Source organism: Anser cygnoides, chromosome 1, assembly GCF_040182565.1.
Source record: "Anser cygnoides isolate HZ-2024a breed goose chromosome 1, Taihu_goose_T2T_genome, whole genome shotgun sequence".
Taxonomy (NCBI): Eukaryota; Metazoa; Chordata; class Aves; order Anseriformes; family Anatidae; genus Anser; species Anser cygnoides.
In genome coordinates this window covers 73476907-73499297 of record NC_089873.1, presented here as the reverse complement: position 1 = coordinate 73499297, position 22391 = coordinate 73476907, and the positions used below count along the sequence as shown (strand labels likewise).

The following is a 22391-nucleotide window of genomic DNA, read 5'->3' as shown; positions in this document are numbered from 1 at the left end:
CCTAAAAACTAAGGAGCAACAGCAACACAGATCTCTCTGCTAGGGGCTTGGAGCAACTTCCTCCTTCTTCCTCCTTGGCTGGGAAAGCACAGTTCACTTCTACAGCTCCTTGGCCAAGGGCCAGTGTGATTAAAACCCTGCACCCTACCTCAGCGTGCTTTAATTGTTGCATACACACTTTGCAAGAAGTGTTTGTACTTGTTTAGTTTTGTCAGTTTGATTGGCTTAGCAGCCATGCTAGAAGAGGGAAGCAAACACAAATGGACAAATTTATGTTAACAAACGTAAGTGTTCATACTGCATAACACCTGTGGGCAGACACGTAGACAGCAGTGGGCATGCCATTTAAAAAGAAAGAGAGTGCCATTTATCCATTGTTAGGAGTAAATGAAATACATTGCATTAAATTTGTTCCTTGGCAGTCATCCCAGTCAAACTGCCATGCTGGTTAGCTGTGGACACCCCTGTATTTACATTAAAATAGTTCGGAAAATTTCGCCCTTATTCATGCCCTGAGTATGCAAACATGATCTCTTCAGCATGAGCTGCAAGCGAGGCAGGGAGGTGTGCCGTGCATTGGGCTAACGTCTGCCCGGCCCCGTGGTCCCAGCCGTGGCTCTGTGCTTGCAGCAAGGCAGCTTTGCAAGGGCAGAAACCCCATTCAGCTCCAGTGAGTGGATGGGTTCCCCTGGTGCCTTTCAGACAAAAAGACACAAACAACTTATTTGCTTTATCAGCTGGGGGGGTGTTTGTTTGTTTACTTTGCCCACGCTTGGTGTGACTCTGCAGTCTGTGCTGAAGATGTCTAACAGCACCCTCCCCTTGCAGCCTGTTTATTTGGCATTGATTTGTCACTTGTCTTGAAAAGATAGACACTTTCTGCCTTCTTTTCGATAAGCAACAAGAAAACAGGTATGACCCAGTGCTGTCCGATTATTAGAGGCTCAATATTGGGGGATTCAGGAGGGAGCTGCTAGCATTACAGGACTGCAGTGGTGCTTGAGAAGAGCTCTGTGCTAGGGCACTGACTGCATCTCATTTTTATCTCTCTCAGATAATTTCTTTGATACTGTTACACTGCTTTTTCAGCAGTTCACCTTCGGTTCCCCAAATGAAGCCTTGGAGACTTGCATTCTGTCCTCTTCTCCCACTGGGGATGCAGATGTAGACAACACCCAACGGTGAGGAGAAGTCAAGCACTGTTAGTCAGACCCAAGACACGTCTGAAAAACTTTCTAGCCATAAATTGGCTGCGGTATGGCTATTGGCTATTGGCATTGCAATTTTTGTCTCTCACAGACAGCTATGGTGATGTTAAAAAAGCCATGACAGCAAGTGGACTGCTATAACTGGCATGTGCGCCCTGACTCCCCAGGTTTGATTTAGTCTCTCTGAAGTGTCATCTGCTGTTCCTGACCTTGGGATCAAGCTTTAACAGGGTTTTCTGAAGGCAGAAAAAGGGGAAAGTACCTAACCAATAGACCGTACTTCAAAAGTGAGAACTCATGTCTTGTTCAGTCAGCTCATATTTGATCAATTGTGCTTATGTTAAAACACTGAGAGAATATGGCAGCCCAGATTTGTTTAAATATTAGGCTTCTGTTATTTAAATGATATCTTCTGAGTTTTCTTGTTTTGGTTTAAATTCCCACTACCTTTAAAAAAAATGCTCTTAATTGATTTTAGCTTTATATATTTATCCAAGATAAAGAAGACTATATGTTCCAATTTTGTTTGTTTTGGATGTCTGAACTCAGAAGAAAGTTATCTTGTAATATATATGTATAAATCTGAGAAAGGCTAGAAGGAAGAAAAAGAAGGACTTGTCATCATTCAGAACTGAAATCTGAAACTACACCACTATCACCTGATCAGATTTTTACCAAAGTAGGAGGGGAAGGAATATTATGGGATCTATTTGAACAAAACATTCAAAAAGATAACGTTCTCTTTAAACAGGGGGTGAAATAATTTTCCCATCATGCACACACACACAAAAAGAATTCTGAAAAGTGTTTTCTTCCCAAGTGAGCACAAAAATTTATAGTTCTGGGATTTCTTGGATCTAAGATAGGGTCTGGTTTGAACCAGTCATCTTATTTCATTCAGATAATTGTGAAATCCTTTTTGTATCTTTTTTCTTTCCCCTTTTTGATGTTTTAGCTTAAATATATTAAAATAATTAATTAAAATGAAATAAAAACAAATAAACAGGAAGCACCATCTAAAAAGTTTTCTCACCTGTTAGTCTCCCATTTTTGTGAACAGTTTGAGAGATTCATCCCAGCTGCACCTTGTTTTCGTCTTGATTAATCTCTCTTTTTTCACCAAAGAAATTTTTTTGCTAAGCTCTGTTACAGGTATTTTGGTTTTTGTTTTTTGATTTTTTTCCAACTAAGGTAAGTTTGTTCAGCCCTTCTGGCCTCAAAACTGCTGCAATTACATCCCAAGTACAATCTGTGCCAACATTATTGTTCTGCATAGACTCCACCTTTTCAGTAGTTTCAATTTTTTAAGTTTTGTGTGACAGCTTTAATGTTTTTTTTATTATTATTATTATTTCTGGTGCTTCTGTTGGGTGTGTGGGTTGCAGTATTGTTTTGAGACTAATCCTTAAAATCCCACATTTAGAGGTCTTTCTCTGATAGCTGAATTATGGAATGGTAGTATGTTATGTGAATTACAATGAACACAAAGCTTTTAAGCAAAACTTGATTCAAAATTTTCAAAATTGAAAAAGGATATTTAGGGTGAGGTGTTCAGAAGGGCTTAGAAAACCCCCTCATTTAGAGTCCTGGCATTCCCTAGTCTTGCTCTGCTGGCGACTGAACGGGAGCTGAATTTGGTGGTAACTGTCACCTTTGTCAAGTTTCAGGTCAAGAGACTGAGCGGGGCATGATTTGATTTATTGCTCCTTAAAGTTCTGTGGCTTACCTTGCAGTCGTCTGTGGCTGAAGGATGAGCTCAGTTCCCTCCTCATTCAGTTGAAGATGATGGGAGCAGGCAAACACTTCACTGCTCTGAAGTGCCAGCAGAAAAGCTTTCAGGACTGTGGCCAACACCCTTTACAAGTACGTTTTGGATCTGTCTCAACTTGAGTAGAGACATTTGAACAGGCATCAGATTGTGAGGGAGTGTAACTAACTAAAAAGCTGAAGTGGAGAAAGAAGCTCAAGTGAACCCATCTAGGGAGAAGAGGCATCTCTTGAATGCAAAAGGTTTTAAACAGAAGACAGAGGGTACTGTTTTTAAAGGAAAACAAACAGAGGTCCTTGGAAAAGTATCCATTTGGCTGGTTTGTTAAAAAAAAAAACACTGTTTTTTCTCTTTGCTGGTCGGTAATTAGGGGTGGGGTGAAAAACAGAAGATGAATACATGAGGACAAAAATTGCCAGTGCTGGTACTTCACTAAGAGCATTTTACATGTGTGTTTTAAGTTCCTCATACAGAGTCAAAGATTATAAAAAGGGTTCAGACACTAGTAAGGGCTCCTGGCATTAAATCTTAATTTACACTTCAGGAAACCATCACCAAAGGGGAATATGACCTCCTATTATCTGATTGTAAAAATACATTGAATGAAGATGAGTACTGCCCCTCATTTTAAAAAGTGATATATCCTGAAAAATGTGTATTGACTAAAAATTAACATTTTCCATACATACCTTATTATTTTAATATTGTTTGCAAATACAGTCACATCATACAGTAGCACTACCAGGGAGTGTTTATGGCTCATTACTTCCTCCTTCAGGTCTTTGTGACTGATACCTCTAAAATGGTGATATCTCTAGTGAGGTTACTGGGTTCCATGCACTCAGGAATGGGCTACTGTGTTCCATGCACTCAGGAATTGCCATTTTATGAACCTGAAGAAAGAGAAGCTGACTACGAGTAAAGGAGCAAAGAAATTTGGTGTTCTAACATTGTGCCTTCTGCTATTGATTTTCCTTTCATAAAATGAATTCGATAATTTTATTGTACAGCACAGAATGTGTTTCATGGAAACTTTTCAGCACAGAATGTATGGTCTGTTGCAAAGGGTTTGGAGATGAAGAGTACTAGGGGTATAATTAGTCAAAATTAGCGTGGGTGGAGAAAGTCCAGGATACTCAACTTCTGTAAAGAGACCTTCAACCAGAATAAAAGAATCTTGTTCAGAGGCTTATAGTAAGAATAAGAAGTATTATTAATGCTTAGGAGTGGCTCTGTTTGACTAAGAAAATGCCATTGGAACCAAGTATTTATGACTAAACACCCTTGAATAGAAAACATGCAGGGAAAACTCTTGGTAGTTCATTTGTCAAAAGCTGGCTGAACTGTAGCCCTGCAGTAATTATGTACTGGATATCACGGGCAGAGAATCTGCTGACCACAAGCTGACTTCCTCATTCTTTCTCCTTCCTTCAGGAGTGGTTTGCATTAGGTAGTCAGCTGAAACTTCCAAAGCACATGGTAAGAAAATATGTTGCTGTGAGCCAACTCCAGGTATTTCTCATTTAGGTTTCCACTAATTCCCACCCACCCACCCCCTGCCCCATTTTTTTCCTGTTCATGAAATGAAAAATTTATTAAGGCACTGACTTAAATGCTTCTTAAGTCCTCCTGCATGCACATACACACCAACACAGAGAGGAAAGCAACTTATGCAGTGAAATGAAGACAACTGAACATAATCCAACAACGCTCCAGTTCCTTGTCCTGAACAACAGATCACCTAATATTAACAAACAAAAGACTTTTTTCCCACGCCATTATATATTTACTTTAGCCTACTGTTCAAGCTTTGCATGTTGGCTTGCTAAGACTATTTGATCCCAGATGCAGCTCTGTGCCAGAGTTGCTAGAACAAAATGCAGTGGGTGGACAAACCTGTCCTGCTGCATTGCTTCCAGCCTTTTAAAAAGAGAAAGCATTTATCTGACTCATTACTGTAAATATACTAAAAGAGCATGCTGGTGATGATTTTATGACTGAAAGTGCCTGCATCTGCTCAAAAGGTTAACATGGGTGCAAAGTGAGTGCAGATCATGACACATTTGCTGATAGCAACCAGGGGCAAATATTAAGTAGCTTATCTTTTAAAGAGAGAGATAAGGAAGAAGAGTTGTGATGTGTTTGCCAATAAATATATACATATGTGTACATCACAGCTGATGCTCTTATACATTACAGTAACCATGGCAAGTAGTGCTGGCAGTTAGAGCCCCAGTCCAAAAACCAGGACATCTGAGTAGTAGTAGTCCTAGCTATAGATTTTTGCTGGAGCCTTTGGCAAGTGGTTTAGAGCTAAATTATGTTGCATCCTCTTCCCGAATAAATGAAGGAGGGAGAGATTTCACACGTCTGCACTTTCTCCAGCTGCAAAATATTGGGTTTCTTTTTTGTTGTTTTTCTTTGAAAACAGAAATAGAAATAAACAAAAAGACCTACAAATAAAAGAAGCATTATCAGGTGCTGATGATATAGCATATCTGCAAGGAAATGTGCAAAATTTGTAGCTCTGTAGTTCAGTGTGAGGGCACAGAATCTATTCCCCTTAGAAAGGGACAAAATTAACAATGATCTTACATAAATTGCACTGAATATCTGCTGTGTGTATTTTTCAAGCACACACATATATTTATGTATTTTTATGTATTTACATATGTTTGTATGTGTGTATACAGAAATACGTGCATGATGTGTGTGCATATTAGGCTTCATATTTGGAGTACACACTGCAATTTCAGAAGTGCCTTTTTTCCTCTCTCTGGGCAGGAAAACCCTTTTTAAGTACTGGTATGTATATTTTTCTTTGTCTTACAAATATATAATACTTACCTCAGAAAGGTGTTGAGATGAGGATGCCATGCAATGGCTAGCATTATTGAAAATACTTGACTATTAAATTTCACTGCCTTTTTAACAAACCAAAATGTAGGCTGAACTCAGCTTTAATGGCAAGGTGCAACTCATGCAAGTAATCAGGATGCAGCTGCTGTGAGAGCCTTTTGGCATAGCCTAATGAGCCCAGAAATAGAAGCGTAGGTGTGATCTCATGGAATAACTAGGGGAGCATTGCAGTGCACACTTCTTGGGATCCTTCACAAGTATCAAAATGTTATTAAATGTTCAACCCTTGGATTAATTTCTCCACACAGCACAAATTTTAAGAGGAAGTCAAACCAATAAATAAAACATATTGCAAAGAACTGCCTCATCAAATCATTGGATAATAGTCCAGCTTTTACAATTTTGTTTGAGACCGTTTCTTTGGGGGCATAGCTCATGGGATTTCATTCCCACAGCACAATGTTTGGTGCTTTATTTGATTGGATAAATCACCCTGACACATCTCGATTTTTTTCCAGCTGAGGAGGAGGAGAAGGTCAGAGACCATGGCTGAACCAACACATCCCCTGACCGTCCTGGAGGGAGCCCTGAGGGGCAGTCAGCCCTCTTGGCCACCCTTTTAAGTTGAGAGGTGTGAGTAGTCTTCAAAATGCTTTTAGTTTTCCCTTTGCTCAGAGAAGTAGAGAAAGTTCGTTTTCACTCTAAGCTACAGGAATTAAACAATAAGATCAACATTTTGTAATCTTCTTGGGAATTCCTTTTAGCTGCATGGATCTAAAATGCTGTTTTTCCCTAAATTGTGGGGCAAATAAAGATAGAGGCTAATCATACAGATGGCTTTCAATTCAAGCATTTCCAATGGCTGGTTCAGCAACATTTATTTGGAATCATCTATGAAATAAATATCTTAATACTTTTTAATACATAGGCATAAATTTAAAAATCATAAGTCTGGTTTCTTATTGATCTTGTCTGTTTGCAGTGAGGACCTGGAAGGAGGACCCAAAGCCAAAGTAAACTTTATTATTCTCATTTTCCTGGCCTTCCATAGTACCAAGTTATGAGAAGAACCATACTATAAAATAGAATTGCACTTGGGTCTCCAAACAGTTCGTATTTAGTGTACTGTTATCAGTTAAAACTATACATATAAATGTTTGAAATTTAAAGCAGTATTATTCCCTCTACCTTAGTGCTCTGTGGAACACATTACAACCAACAAGCGTATATTATGTGAAAACTGCAATCTTTATTCTCCACCAAGCAAATCTTTTGGCATACATATATCTGTACCAGAGGAATTGGTGGGGAAAGAAAAACAGATCTTAATTTAAGAAAACGAGATGCAAATTTTAAATTTGCATTTGTATGTCCTTTGTCAGGTAGTGATCCCCTAAAATTTCCTGATAACAGCAAAAACACAAAAGGGAAATAACTGCCAATCTTTGCACATGGTTTTTCTCCAACAAAACTTTCTGAATTTGCAGAGATGCAGACAGGGACTTTGGGTTTGAGGGGAAAAGTATTGCGTGTGAAGTTCAGCCTACAATGTAGTTTGTTTTGCATGCAAGAGGTTTCTCACAGTCTCAGTATCACAAACTGAAATTACTTGCAACCTTTTCTGCCTTTCCACTTCAATGTTTTCCCTTGGATGTAGACTTGTTTGTGTATATTTTTGTCTCATTGTGGCTGTCACTCTCGGAGAAGAACACTTTACTGTACTATTTACTGTACTGCCCTTGCTGTGGGAACTGTCACTGCAACAAAAAGTCCCAGCAATTGGAAAGGAAATGTGCAGTCGTTCCATCTAGTTATGACAATTGCTATGAATGCAAATTATCTCCAGCTTTACAGAAAGTATTTTCTGTTGAACGTCAAGAGTGACTTCAGTAGTGAAAGGCATATTTGCATATCAAGTTATTCACATGGGAAGGCTGGTAAAAGGGAAGGTCTCAATTTGTTACTTTTAATATCACTTTCAATTTTAAATCTTAAACAAAGAAATCCATGGGAATAATTGCTGGAAACTTTAAGTGACCTATTCACACCATGCTTTAGATTTGTTAAAATATTTACAAACCTTTTGATGAGCTTCTTCTATTTCCCAGATGTCATCGCTGAAATGAATGTAATATTACCATTTAATATAAAAACTTCCTGCAGCTCTATTAACAAGTTTCTCATGATGTAATTAGAAAGAAGGTGTAGTGTTTTCTTTGGTATCTGTGGGTAAAATGCTGTGCATACTTATACTCCTATCATTTTAATGAAGTTACTTTTGACTTAGTTCATGTGGAATTTGGCTATACCTTTATCTATAGCTGGATATCTATCCTAAGGGACAAATATAACAAACGTGCATTTTCTTTAGATTTCTTGTAGGAAGACACTATTTCCAGTATCAAGGAGGTTGCTGCTATTCTGAGCAAAGTAAATGCTGTAAAATCTTTTAGGTCCTGATTTAGCTAGGTTTTCAGATGTGTCCATAACTTGCTTGAATAAGCTGGAGTGCATGCAAGTGCTGGTCCAGTCAGGGCCTTCAGACCTCTCCTATGTGTCTGTGTTTCCTTCTGTTCACTAATTAGTAACATGAGGTTCGTGGAAGGGCAGCATTTTGGAGTCTGAAGACACATTTCTATCAGAAAACATTTATCTCTGTCTCATTTGAGCCAATGGACATCTCTGGTAATACTAAGGCTGGTGCTACTGCAAAGTTCACTCTACCACTAATGTAGATAGATGACTCTGGACTTCAATATCAAACACAGGACTAGTCATTACCATTTCTCACAAACATAAAACCTGCTTAGAACTTGGAATCTGCATGTCATTTCTCATCCAGAGGAGCCTTTGTCTTTTTTCTTTTTTCTAAATAAATAATGAACAAAAAGAAAGTGGGCTAGAAGGGGAAAAAATTAAGTTTTAATGGAAACACATTTCATCTTTTCTGCTCGCCATAAAACATTCACATAGTAAACAAATTGATCTTTGTTCTTATATTCTTTAATAACATACAGTATTTTGAATTTTGTCATGGCTAATGTATGGTTAAAGCATGTTGTGATGCTGTTCATGTTCAAACACCTATTGTCACAGTTCTTTGACATCAAACTACATTTTTTAAAAGAAAAGTTGTGTGTAACCTACTTCTGTTCATAAACACCTTTGTGAAAAGGTTGTCTTTTTTTTTTGTCTTTTTTTTTTTCCGACGTTTCAGTGTATTAGTGGTAATGGTGTTTTCTGACCAAAACCGTTTTTTCTTGGGACATAGTTCAAAGTCCATGCACTTCTGTGGTCAGCCCCTGTTTTGTGCCATACAGTACTTTTCTGAATGCTGCACCCCCACATGAGCAAGGCTTTTATAGGATGCTCTGATACATTATATTCTAGACAGCTAATCCAATCGTAGGACTGTTACAATTCTGAATAGCTGACAGAGCTATTTGAAATAGGGGTGTGTAAAAAAAAGAAAGTGTCATTTTGGTCCACTTTTCAGAGTGGATGGTGTTATAATATATAACCTTTTTTCATTTCTTAACGCAGTGTAATTCACAATAATTTAAAATACTCTATAGACATTTAAACGATATACAATAATATAACTTAATCGGATTCCTCAGTTGTACTTAACAAATACTATTCTAATATATTTACAGTATCTAGTACCATAAGACTGTGCATTACTGTGCTTGGGAGCTTTATTTGCTTCCTGTCAAAAATGTAATGAAAGTACAGTATACTACTATTGTTCAACAACAATACCCATAAATCTAGGGAACTTTAAATTATATCAATTGACTCTAGCATTTTGGGGGCTCCTGCTTACTTCCGTGGGGTTGCACTCATTTATGCGAAGGCTGAGTTTGAACCTCTAGTTGGCACTTAGAAACCAGCAGCAACAACAAAAAAGCATGAGTGATTTGAGTTTGGGTTGATCCTTGGAATACCCATCAAAAGGGTATGATTTTCAGAGTGTAAGAAAGGCTTGTGGTCAGAAAGGCAGGACCTCACGAGTATTCAAACCAAGGTGCCCAGGTGGCTGGTTACTTTGGATAACACAGGCCCACAAATTTGGGAGGTAATCCTGGATCATCCACATACTCAGCATGGGAGCTGGCGGCATGGCAGCTCCACAGGCCCCTTGCCCCAAGAGCATAATGTGGTGTAGCACATGCTCCCGTGTTGGGTGAGGAGGCCTCATGGCTGTGCAGCCCCTCACAAAAGGTAACAGGATGAAACGAAAGCTAGAAATGCAGATACACAGACATCAGGAAATTTTTAATCCAACTTTTCTGAAATTCAGCTAAGTATCCCTGATGCAAGCAAATTAACGTAATTAAATGTGCTGTATTACCTGGGAGTATCTGGCACTTGGGGTTTAAACCGCTAGATTCTACAGTAGTAAAACGTCTGAGGATTTTTTAAAAAATCTCTCATAGGGAAAAAGTGTGTAAATTAGAATTGAATGGTGGTGTAAAAAGTCCACTTCTTTCTTAACATTCATGCATTTACTGGGTTTATGTTATTGCCAACCTTAGAATAATGATGACAAAGACTAACCCAAATTTTGGCTTTCTTATGCTCATGAAGCCACCGCAGCTCACAGGTTGCAGCAACCTAGTGTTCAGCTACCATATTTTTATTAACTTCTCAGCTCATGCTGAGCATATTTTTTTCAAAAACTATTGATAATATTATGTTTTAACCATTAAAAGCAGTGTCACGCTTGGAAGATCCTGCCAGTGCATTTGACTGCAAAGCAAATCTTTAATGTTTGTCAGAGCATGACTTTGTGTCCTGAAACTCCCTACAAGGAGCTGAGGGTAGGTGATCCACACCTGAAGCCTGAATCTAGAAGAGTCATTCTTATTCAGGAGGCAAGTGGGGAAAGTCTTCATTAAGCATTTGTAACCACAGCTTCACATGATCTTTTTGTTCAGTTCTGGTCATTGCTTAAGGCCTATAGTAATCGAACTCTCTACTAGTGGAGTGACAACAGATCAGTAGCATTGAAGAACTTAGGGAGAACCAAATACAAAAATCATAAAGTCAGAGTTCCAATCAGTTTACATTTAGTACAGAATTAAGACATAGCTACCCGTTAGTGCTTAGAATTTTTTGATACTATTAAAAACATAAATAATTATTTTTAATGTTCATTCAAAGAGTTCCAGTGTCACTGGCAGCTGATGTAATTTTGTGAACTTTATTTTTTCAAGCTGATAGTGGAGTACTTCCGCCACAGATTTTGTCTCCCTACCAGTTGTAGTTTTCTCTCTACCAGCTTTCATAGCAATTTAGTTTTTTGCAGCAAGACTGCTTTGTTGTAGTCAGTGGAGATTTCATTTCCTAAAAAAAAGTCTTTATTTGCACAGGGCTTTGTGCTTTTGTTGTCATAAAATATGAGAATATGTCTTTTTCTTTAAAATTTCATGGGAGCTGTAATGCAATCAGCTTCTCTGATATGTATAACTTAAAACACTTACTAGGAGAACTCTACAACACCCAGATTGTAGTTTAAAAAAAAAAAAAAAAGAGAGAGAGAGAAACGGTTGTCATGTAGTTGTCAACATCACCTTAATCCTGTTGCCCTTGTTTCCAAAGCAGTCACAACAGCCAGCCGAAATGCACCATCCGTAGAGGTGTAAGTAGTGGGGAGAGATTGGTTGTTGTGTTGGTTTATTTTTTTCCCAAAGAAGATTAGATGTGCAAAATGATGCTGTCGTCATTCGTTGTACTCCACTGTCTTCACTTGTGGCGATTTGCTCTGTTCATTTGTGCATGATGCCGTTATTTGCAGGTGAACACCTCTGTCCGCTCGCTACATGTGTTGCACTTCACAAAGCAGCACCAGTGGAATTTGCAATTACACTGCCACACCTTGGTGTACTGGTGTGTGTTGTAACCTCTTCCGCAGCACATCATGTCACACCCATCTGCGTTGGGAGAGGTTCGGTTACAGAGTCGTCCCTGGGTACCAACGCTCCCCGTGGAAGCATCTTCCTCACAGTAGTTGGGTGACTTTTCGATATACACTAAATCTGTTTCCATTGGTTTCTGGTAACTCTTGATCTGCTTAATCTTCAGGAAAGTTGGCTGTCTTAGTCTACTGGCTCGTACCACCTCCACTTGCACTGCAGCATTGTATTTCTCTTTCAAAATATATCCAATCTCTCTGAATTTAGGAAGTGTGGTCCAGCAGGTCTTGGTTGTGCAGGAACCTGAAACTCCATGACACTTGCACTCCAATTTCATTCTCTCTTCAAGCACCTATGTATATAAACATTTACATATTGTTACTGAGGAAAATGACATTGCAAGCTTACCTAAATCTGTCTGTCTAGTTTATATTAATATTCATTAATGCTGGCTGAAATTTTTCAAATGCATGCCTATGAATCTTCTTGCCTCCCAGCAGAATGCTTGTAACACACTTTGTTTTACATGATGAGAAATACAGTGGTTTGCCATTTCATTACAAAATATTTTCATTCTATTTCCAAATATTGGAAAATATTTAATGAAATTTCAGGAGATGTCTTTAGAGACAAAATAAGACTACAATGACTTAAAAAAAATAAAATCATATCATCTTAATTTTGAAAGCAGAAGAAAAGAAAAAATTTTTTTAAAAGTGTTTTAAGATTCAGAATATTTAACCTTAATTGCTTTAAGCAACGTTTAAAAAATATTTAAAAATTTTGAACAGCTTTAAAATTCACAGAACTATACTTTGTGGGTGTGTATTCACTGCATAATCAAAATTTTGCCTACACTGGCAGTGGTAATAGAAGCATTCATATTAACTATTTAACCCACAGAGCACATCATCACCCTTAAAAGCAGCACTTCTTGCACCTAGCCCCATATCATGCAAATGTTCACCCATAAGTATATTTTTCACCCTGGGGCAATCGTTGTGCAGCATTAGAGAAAATAAAAACCACCAAAGGGCTCTGCTAAGCTGTGAGCTAAAGAGAAATGGGATTATTTATTATTGCTATGGCTGTGTAATACCTAAGGATGCCTCCCTCCCATCATGGATGTGCATTCAGGGATTGGTGATGGTCTTGCCACCAGCCTCTGGAGGAGGCTAACCCAGCATCAGGTGGACCCTAAGAGGAATCCCAACGCTAGCAGACATTCATGCTCATGCTCCACTCCTCATCTTTAGCCTCACCTGTGGTTCAGACGCACCATAGCTGGCTCATCCCTCCTTCCCTGGGCACTGACACAGCCCTGGGAAAGGCAGGGAGATGCCCTCCTGCCTTTTGTGTACACGGGGAGGGGAGACTGGCCTCAGGGAAGTGCCTCTCTGTTTTTCTGCCCTTGCGCTGCCACTTAAGCCTGGCCACAACTGCACCCACAGTCATCATTAGCTTATGAAAATCAAGGCCTTAGAACAAAGCAAACTGATCTTTCTCTTTCACAATGGGATGCTAACAAAGAAATATGAGCTACCAGGCTTGTCTTGAAGCATTATTGATGCTGCGGACCATCTCCAATAGTGGTTTCATTGCATATCCCAGAACATGACTGAAGTGGGCAAAGGATAAAAGGGATGAAATCTGAGTACAATGGCATAATGAAGTAGAAGGGAAGTAAAAAATGCTTACTGCTTAAGAAACTGGCCTTAAAATAAAAGCTGTACAGATCTGGTTATCCCTGCAAATAGAGGGCACCCTCCTGAGTTGTTCGAGTTTCAGTTAAATTGTATGTGGTTTTTTTTTGTTTTTTGTTTTTTGTTTTTTTTTTTCTCCCCAAATTTTTGGGGTTTCAATATTAAAGAGAATATTTGGTTTTGATTCTGACTTGCCAATATACAGTAGCAAGTACAAGACAGCTGAGCATCCTAGTCAAAAATACCTTAGACTTTCCGGAACCACAGGCTTTTCCTATGTCAATGTCCAGTTTGCCTTTCAGTGCTCAGAGGCAGAAAAGGTGGCTTGCAGCAAGCGTTATTGTGTTAGGGAAGAAGCTCCTGCAATTGCAATACTCTAAAAGTAAAATCAGCAAGGCTAGGATGAGCTGCTTTCTATGGACACTGGAACAGCCACTGCTCTCTAATGAACTGTATCACCCACCTGTCTTTCCCCACAGTTAAAAAAAAAAAAAAAAAAAAAGTCAAAAAGAGTGCCACCTTCTGCAATGGCAGCAACGTTACAGTAGCTGCAAGTAGAGGGATGCCTTATGAAATACTATAGGGTCTGTCAGGACTCCTCTGACTCTACTTTGTCAGTAGAGTACTCTTCTACTCATCTGTAGAAGAATGTGATTTTTTTTCAAAGACCTTCCTTCTTCACCCCCCTAAAAATAAATTAAAAAAAAAAAAAACAATCCTGTTCCACAAATTTGTGTTGAAATAATCTGTTGGTATTTAGATGTGCATGATGTATATATATACTTTTTTTTTAATTGCTTGTTTCACTGACATTGCTGAAATACTTTGTTTTAAACCAGCCTATTTCCACAGCTCTCTCTTTTGACTGGTGGTCACCATACAGTTGCAGACACAAGCACTGCAGCAAAATTCGTAACAGAAGCTGGATGAAGGTAACCTTCTCTACAGCAACTTCTCAGAGCACTACAGGATGTAAGGACTTCAGGAAAGCATTAGCAATGGGACTGATCCACCATGCCTGATTTGTGTTCCTCTTCTCCCTATGTAACAGTTCTTGGTGAAGGGCAGAGGTTTGTGGTTTAGTATATGTTTTACCAGGTTCTGTGAGTGTGTGTGATGTCTGATTTTTAGTTTGGAAAGGCAAGTCAGTAATTGGCCCAGAGAGTGGGAGGAGGTGAAGCTTGTGAGGCTCCTGGTTGTCTGTGGACTTAACGCTCTGGGCACTGTTTTGAGGAGCCTTGGTCTCTCTTGTTGACATGCTTACCTCCTACAACAGAGAGTGTCATTGTTCTTGAAAAACAAGATATTACCCACTCAGGTGTCCTTGGTGATATCTTCATATATGTATATTTATATTTATATGTGCATGTGTATATATCTTTATCTGTTTGTATTTGGTTGAGACACTGGTTTTTATATACAGCACTGCCTGACACACTTTGTAGTACCATCTGCAGCAACTTTATCCTGTTTTGCTTTTTTTTTCTTTTTTGTCTTTCTGAAGGTGCAGTTCCATGAGTCATTTTGGTGAACAGAAATCAGATTCCAGCATTGTATTTTTTTCAGATATTCCTGACGTTTAAATTTGTGAAAGATCTTGAAAATGCAAGCCACGCAAAAAAGCATAAGTTTCAAAATGTATTAATTCATGATCCTGAAGCCAATCTTACAGGTTTTTATTTTTTATTTTTTTGGAGACTTCTCTCATGAATGTGGAATGCTTGGGGTTACAACACCGAGTGCAGGCCCAATCATCAGGTAGTTAAATTCCTGAATGCTATAATTTGCGTGCCCACAGTCAGCTGTGGGTATAAAACTGTGCCCAAAAACTTGGAGGTCAGGGAATACAAGGCCCAAACTAAGCAGATTCAAAGTAAGATTTTTTTATATTTTTTCCTGTTTCTACACAGATGCTGCTGAGCATTCCTCTTTGTTAGCAAGCCAGCACAGTCAGGCTTTTCCAGAGGTGTGGTTGTGAAGCCCCACGAGGCGCAGTGTGGAGATCCCGGAGCAGGCCCTGCCGCTGCTTTGCAGCTTGCCATTTACATGGATAGCCGCACCTTTCTGCTTGGTATCTCAAGCAGCTTCCCACTTGCAAGGTGCTACTGGGCCTGGCAAAAATGGTAGTGTTTGGCCCTCCCCACGCAGTACTGTGAACAAAGAGTGACTAGCATTTTCTTCCTAAATGTCCCTCCAACTTATTTTTCTTCAGCAAAATTCCCATCAGAGCTTCGACCCTGAGCCCTAAAGGTACTTATTTACTGAAATCTGATACATTATGCCAAGGTAGGTGCCTGATTAAAGACTGAAAATCGTTAGCTTGTATGACCTAGTCGTTCAGCAGTTTCATTTGTCATATGTCAGCGCCTCATATCTAATCTCGAATAGTTTACAGCAAGATCTACTTCCCAAAGCAAATTCCCATCGTTGGACCGTGCTGCCTCAGACTAATAGTAGGAACATTCTTTAGGTCCATTTTCCACATGCAGGCCCACTCCCACCCCAGTAGGATCTTGCCAAGTAAAATTTTCTAACTGCTGCTACTTTGTTAAATGAATTGTGAAATATAACATTAAAGCTTTCTTATTCCACATATTTTTATACCTACATAAATCATATACTGAAAATACAATTTGAGGGTTGTGTGCTGCCAATAAAGTAGAAAAACCTAGCAAAGACTGAAATAAAACAAAATGATATGCATGAAAAGAAACTCATTTTTTCAAGTTCCATATCTAGACCCAACTGCATAATATCAGATACAGTTTCTGTACATATTAAAAATCCTATCTGGATAAAATATGTAAAAACAATAGTAATGTTTTGTGTGTGTTTGTTTTGGCTTGCCTTTTCTGGTTTGTGTTTTCCTTAGTGGAAATGCACATTTTTGGACCAGATGTTGAATGTAACAAAATCCATATTAGTTTTTGACTGCAGTATCAAAAAGAAATTGAAGACTTTAAAAGTTTTCCCCCATCAAATATGCAAGTGATCAGCTTTTGCCTTGGGTAATACCAGTACCCAAAGAGTCAGATTGTGGTCATGAGATGTCACCATCCCCTTGCATACTTGAGCGGCTGCAGCCATGAGAGCTTATGGCTGGGTCCCAGCAAATTTTAGTCCCAGTGCAGTCTGGTGTCCAGCACTGCTGGCAAAATGTTGACCTCATGGACCCATCTGGGAAACAAAGTTGGGTTTGGGGTTCCTTTCCTTTCCTTTCCTTTCCTTTCCTTTCCTTTCCTTTCCTTTCCTTTCCTTTCCTTTCCTTTCCTTTCCTTTCCTTTCCTTTCCTTTCCTTTCCTTTCCTTTCCTTTCCTTTCCTTTCCTTTCCTTTCCTTTCCTTTCCTTTCCTTTCCTTTCCTTTCCTTTCCTTTCCTTTCCTTTCCTTTCCTTTCCTTTCCTTTCCTTTCCTTTCCTTTCCTTTCCTTTCCTTTCCTTTCCTTTCCTTTCCTTTCCTTTCCTTTCCTTTCCTTTCCTTTCCTTTCCTTTCCTTTCCTTTCCTTTCCTTTCCTTTCCTTTCCTTTCCTTTCCTTTCCTTTCCTTTCCTTTCCTTTCCTTTCCTTTCCTTTCCTTTCCTTTCCTTTCCTTTCCTTTCCTTTCCTTTCCTTTCCTTTCCTTTCCTTTCCTTTCCTTTCCTTTCCTTTCCTTTCCTTTCCTTTCCTTTCCTTTCCTTTCCTTTCCTTTCCTTTTTTTTAAAAACAAACAAACAAACAAAAAAAACACTCTGACAGCCAGGGGTTCTAATATTAATAGGATGTAATACTACTCTAATACAAATGTCCTCGAAATATTCTTCATTAACAGCAATCCAGAAAGCCAAAAATAGAGCGGTTTATGTCATATTTCATCAGATTGTGTCCAGCCCTATGAAGAGAAGGCATACTGGAGCCAGCAAGAGAGCAATACTAGTGATTCAGCTGCGTATTTTACTTTGTGCTCCTGCTTGAGGCTACTCCATCAAGCATCAAACCAGTATTTCTACTCTAGGAGGGAAGGTGAGGAGTTGACTTATTGTGTTTACTCCCTCTTTTATTGCATCCCTATTTTTTTTATTGTTTAGTTTGAGGGAGCAGGGACCCTCTGTTTGGCAGTGGATCAGTGTCCAGCTGCAACATGAGATGGCTTTTCCCTGGCACTGGCCACAGCTCAGCAGGACCAGGGACATTAATTCACCTCCTTCTGCCCTTCACCTGCCTCCAATCCCACTGAATGCTTTAAAAAAATGGAAGAAGGTTGTTGCTTTCTTTACCCATGTTCTCCTCCTGGCTAGCAGGAATACAAGCCTGGGAATTTGAGACCTCCTGCCCATCAGATGGAAGTCCCTACTGTTATAAGGATGGGCTATAGAGACTATTATGAGGATGTGTTATAGACACATCTGGGCCTCTTCCTGTCCTTCTAGAAGAATAGAAAATAGCTTCTAAGTTTGGGCAGCAAACTGCTGCAACCAGTTAAAATTTCTGAAATGTATTTTCACAGTGAAATGTTGAAAAAAGCGAAAATCTCCAGATGCACCCCTTAAAGCATCCCCAAAACAAGTGCAAATACATTATTTCATTTTTTTTTCTATGGAAATTGCTGTGAAGCTTGCAGATAAATTTTTTAATATCATCTTAAAGAGATGAAAGTACTTCATTGTCATTTTTACCATGTCAGACAATATAGAGATGTCAGGTTTAGGGGGTGTGAAGTAATATTTTACTAGATGAATGATATGTACATCTTGTATACACCGCATAGGTTGCACTGGCAAGTCCATTTCTAGAATAAAACTGTTTAACAAGTTCTAAAATATTTTGCGATTTCCTTCCTCTAATTTTAAAGCAAATTTTCAAAACGTAGGATAGTACCAGATGTAGCTTCTGGCAGTCGATGTTAAGGGTGTGTTTCTGGAAGAAAAAAATAGGCTAGTAAATCCAGCCCAACTGGAAGCGGGAGAACTATCCTCATGAGATTTTGAGCCAAAGCTTGCATACTCAGGACATATGGATAAGCATTAGTTATCCATCTAACCCACCCAAGCTGTAACACCAAACTTTTTGAAGTTGGATTTATAACTGTCTGCAAATCAGTTTAAGTGGAAAAGTGGAAAGTATGCCGTCAAGCACAAATATCAAAAGCTTTTCTTTCATGAATATTCTTACAATGGAATTGCAGTGAAATAGTGTGTCTCTTTTAGAGAAAAAAATGTTCAGCAAATAAAGGGATCAGGGCTGTAAAACCTGGAAAGTCACATTCTTTAAATCACTGAAATGACTTAGGAAACAGAGTCACATTTTGAAGAATATTCTAGGCTTACAAGAGAAGAAAATTAGTTGGCTTTCAATTTTGAAACTGGGATTCAGGCTCCATTGCAACTTCAGAGCATGTCATCCAGAGTCTGAGGACTGTTTCTAAACTTTATGTCCTGCTAGGTAACTGTGAAGGCAGTTTGCAATATATTAAGGCGTATGGAGCATCTTGCAAAAGTGAGCTTATTAATTTAAATATTTCAGGTGGGGTGAACTGAGCTAACACTTTCTCATATATTTTATGCACAAACAGCACATATAGATTTATATATAAATATATACAATGACGTGCACACACACACTCTACATATCTGTATATATGTATATGTATATATATGTATATACATAATGGTGACCAACAAATCACCTCATTTGCTGTTCTACTGCTAAAGCATGTCAGCAGAAAACCCTTCCCAGTACCACAGTTCTGTGGCACCAGGAACTGTGAGAACTAGTCATGGCTTAGATGGAAATGTTGTCCCACGTAATTGAATAATCTCTTTTAAAGAGAGTCTGATTTTTTTTTTTTGTCCCCACTCTCTTATTGTTTCAAATGTAAAATAAGATGTCATCTTCCAGGCATTCCAGAAAAACAACAAGCAAAACCCATTGACATTGCAAAGGAATAAATATTGGGATGGTACCAGGCTGAGTTTCTGGCAGTCAGTGTTATGGGTGTGTCCATGGAAGGGAAAGAAATAGGCCATCTTTTTCTCCGTGTAACCACAGACATTGTCTGTTATAAGAGCTTAATTGATTCATAAACTGTTAGAAATATTTCATGTCTTCTATTTGGTAAAAACTGTGATCTGCTACCAATTTGTCAACTTGTTCTTTTAGCTCTCTCTCCCCGCCCCCCCCCTTAAAAACAAACAAACAAATAAACACATTTTTATCGAGATTCACCATGAGTGCTAGTCATTGTTTTGAACCTTTCTACAAAAAGTTAAGATTAATGTCATGTGTTCCCAGATGTTACTCTTTCTAAGTTCATTTATCTCAGAGTAAAGACACTTGTTTCTAAAAATACACGGTAGAAAGCTGTCTCATAAAACAGCATTAAAGCTTACTTGGTTTTGTTGCTATTTAATTTTTCATTACTCTATCAAAGTTTTGCCCACAGATCTCTCTGTAATCGTTCAGATTTACAACAAACCATTCTTTACTCTTTTCACAGTAATGTTTGCATTAGGCTTATGCTAGGCTTCCTTTGGGGGGTTGTTTTCATTTACCACACTTGTACTTTCCATTCTGAGTCATAGCAGCCCTTTAAATAATGATGGTGAAGTTAGCTGCTTTGTTCTTTTACACTGCGTGGCACTATTTTTCTGCAAAGCAAAAATCTTCCATCAGTAGCATCTCATGTCATCAGGAATCTCTAAGCATTTATTTCTTCCAAATGGTGCCAATGGCAAGTTTATGATTTTGTCACTGGTGCTATTTATTGCAAATGTATTAGAAACTTCACAAGCTTGCCATTAGCTGAAACAATTTTCAGAAATGCAATGCAGAGAAATAAGGAGATGCAATTAGTGGAGCAATTAGGAGATTCATTCTTTCCACAGTCACCAAAAATTCCCTGAAAATCCTAAATATCTGCATTTTCACGGTGGTACTGTTTCTGAGTGTTGTCCTGAGCATCTCAGCTGCAAAGTCACATTAACGAGCCCCCCAGAACTATTTTCCCCCTCATCTGCTTGCAAAGTTCATGCAGTTATTTATGCAGCATGCTGTCTTTTCCTCAAAGAAAAATTCCTCGGTACTCTGTTTTTAACAAGAACAAAATGCCAGCAGGCCAGCTTTTGAGAACATCCCTATGAGAGCAAAACATTACTGTCACTGCTATAGCTACAAATGTCTCTAACCACCAGGCATGTCTGAGGGGAGATGTGACAACTCTGGGACAAGTGCTGGGAGAGACTGGAAATAGGCAAAAATCCTGCCTCGGTCCATGAAAAATCCCATACAGGGATATAAGGGGGCATTCAAATAATTGCTCTGTGGGCAAAACTGCTGATTAGCCTCCTGAATAATGCTTATAGAAATGATTTTCTGGGCACTTAGTAGAGGTCTACTGGGGTCAAGGGCCTTCCACTGATTTTGGAGCAACCTGGGAATAATTGTAGGTGGGGTTGGGATCTCTTTGCAACATTTTTTCCTGATTTTTCTGTATTAGGAGGCTCTGGGATTTAAACACAAGACTAAAATGAAGATAGCAAATTTATTGCCTAAATATTGTCAGTCTTATGCAACTCAAAAAGCCAATACAGTATGAACTGACTAAGAACTGTGAGACTTAAGAGCCTTAATGTTACAGATGTAAACATCTTTGGTCCTTTAGTAATCTTGGACAGGAATCCAAAGCTTGATTCCAAACTGTTTACAAATTTTAAGACAAGCTGCATTCAGATCAGCAGAATGGTACTGACAGAGCAAGCAGAGAGGTATGAGCTTTTCCCAGTTTTGGGGGGAAATTTTGGAAGGGGAAAGAAGAAAGATGGAGATCCAGTGTGGTACTTCAGCAAGTGTCCAGCCATAAATGCAATGTTTCTGACTTGACTTTGAATAAGGAACACATGGAGCACGTCAGAATAACATCCACATGTAAGCAAAATTTCCTGTTTTGGGATTTTGTTTCTGGCTCACAATCCAATCTAAGTTTACCCAGAATATCCAAAACTGCCACATTGCTAGGAAATGTAGGAACAATTTCAAGCTTGTCTGGATTCTCAGAAGGGACTTCTGATTTCAGGCTGAAATTGCACAAAACTCTGTGGCTGCTTTCTTAAAGGTCCAGCTCAGAAAACAAAGAAAACCTATCCTGGTTTCCAGAGTTTTGTTCTAGCCCTAAGTTTCAGTCAGTCCTCAAGTTCAGAATATCTAATTTGTACAAATAGCAGATGATCTCAGATGAACCAAAATCACTATTATATACTGTAAAACTTTGCATATTCATTTCATGGGAATGTATGTCATAACACCAACATTATTTCTAAGCATGGACCCCAAACCATCTTTTATATGAGCACATTCCTCAGGATTTGATGGATTGTACTTAAAAAAAAAAGCAAAAAGCTGCATCAAATTCTTTCAGGCATCCTTAGCTGTTCAAAATTATATGATGCATTAAAGATTACAATGAAAATATATAGCTATAAATGACTACTGAAAAATACCACCAACAACAAAATGGGTTAATTCCAAAACACTATTTATGAAGAAAGTATATTCTGGGGGGGAAAGAATGTGGTCAGTATTTGCAAGCCTTTTTATTCCTATCTCAAAAACACAACAAGTGAGCATTACCATTTGTTTTTGCAAGAACATTTGCAGAAAACAAAGTTTTTAGAAAAGTTGAAAGAAATGCAATTGCATGAATGCTGCTACCCGTAATATTTGTAAAAGCACATGCTTCTTTGATTTGCTAATGTCCTCCTGCTTATGAAATACTGATGAACAGTAAAAATGCAATTTGCTTAATAAGAATCAGCAATGTGGTCTAGTGGTTACTGAACTATATTTAGAACCCGGGGACCTGGGCTCAGTGCCTAGCTCAGATGCTGAGCTGCCTTCTGTGACTGGGCAAGGGACATCACTGTTCTCAATCTATGCATCCACTTTTGCTCTTTTGTCACATTTTCACA

The 22391-nt window shown here is 38.7% G+C and overlaps 1 protein-coding gene across 2 annotated transcripts in view; it reads right to left on the bottom strand.

Annotated features, from left to right (window-relative positions):
- Positions 1-11351: 11351 nt before the first annotated feature.
- Positions 11352-22391, bottom strand: part of WNT7B (Wnt family member 7B) — a 93751-nt gene continuing 82711 nt past the window's right edge. For both annotated transcript variants that reach the window (XM_013184563.3, XM_013184562.3), the window contains exon 4: positions 11352-12105. In XM_013184563.3, the coding sequence (XP_013040017.1) occupies positions 11626-12105 (480 nt within the window). In that variant the 3' untranslated portion in view covers positions 11352-11625. The remainder of the gene's footprint in view (positions 12106-22391) is intronic.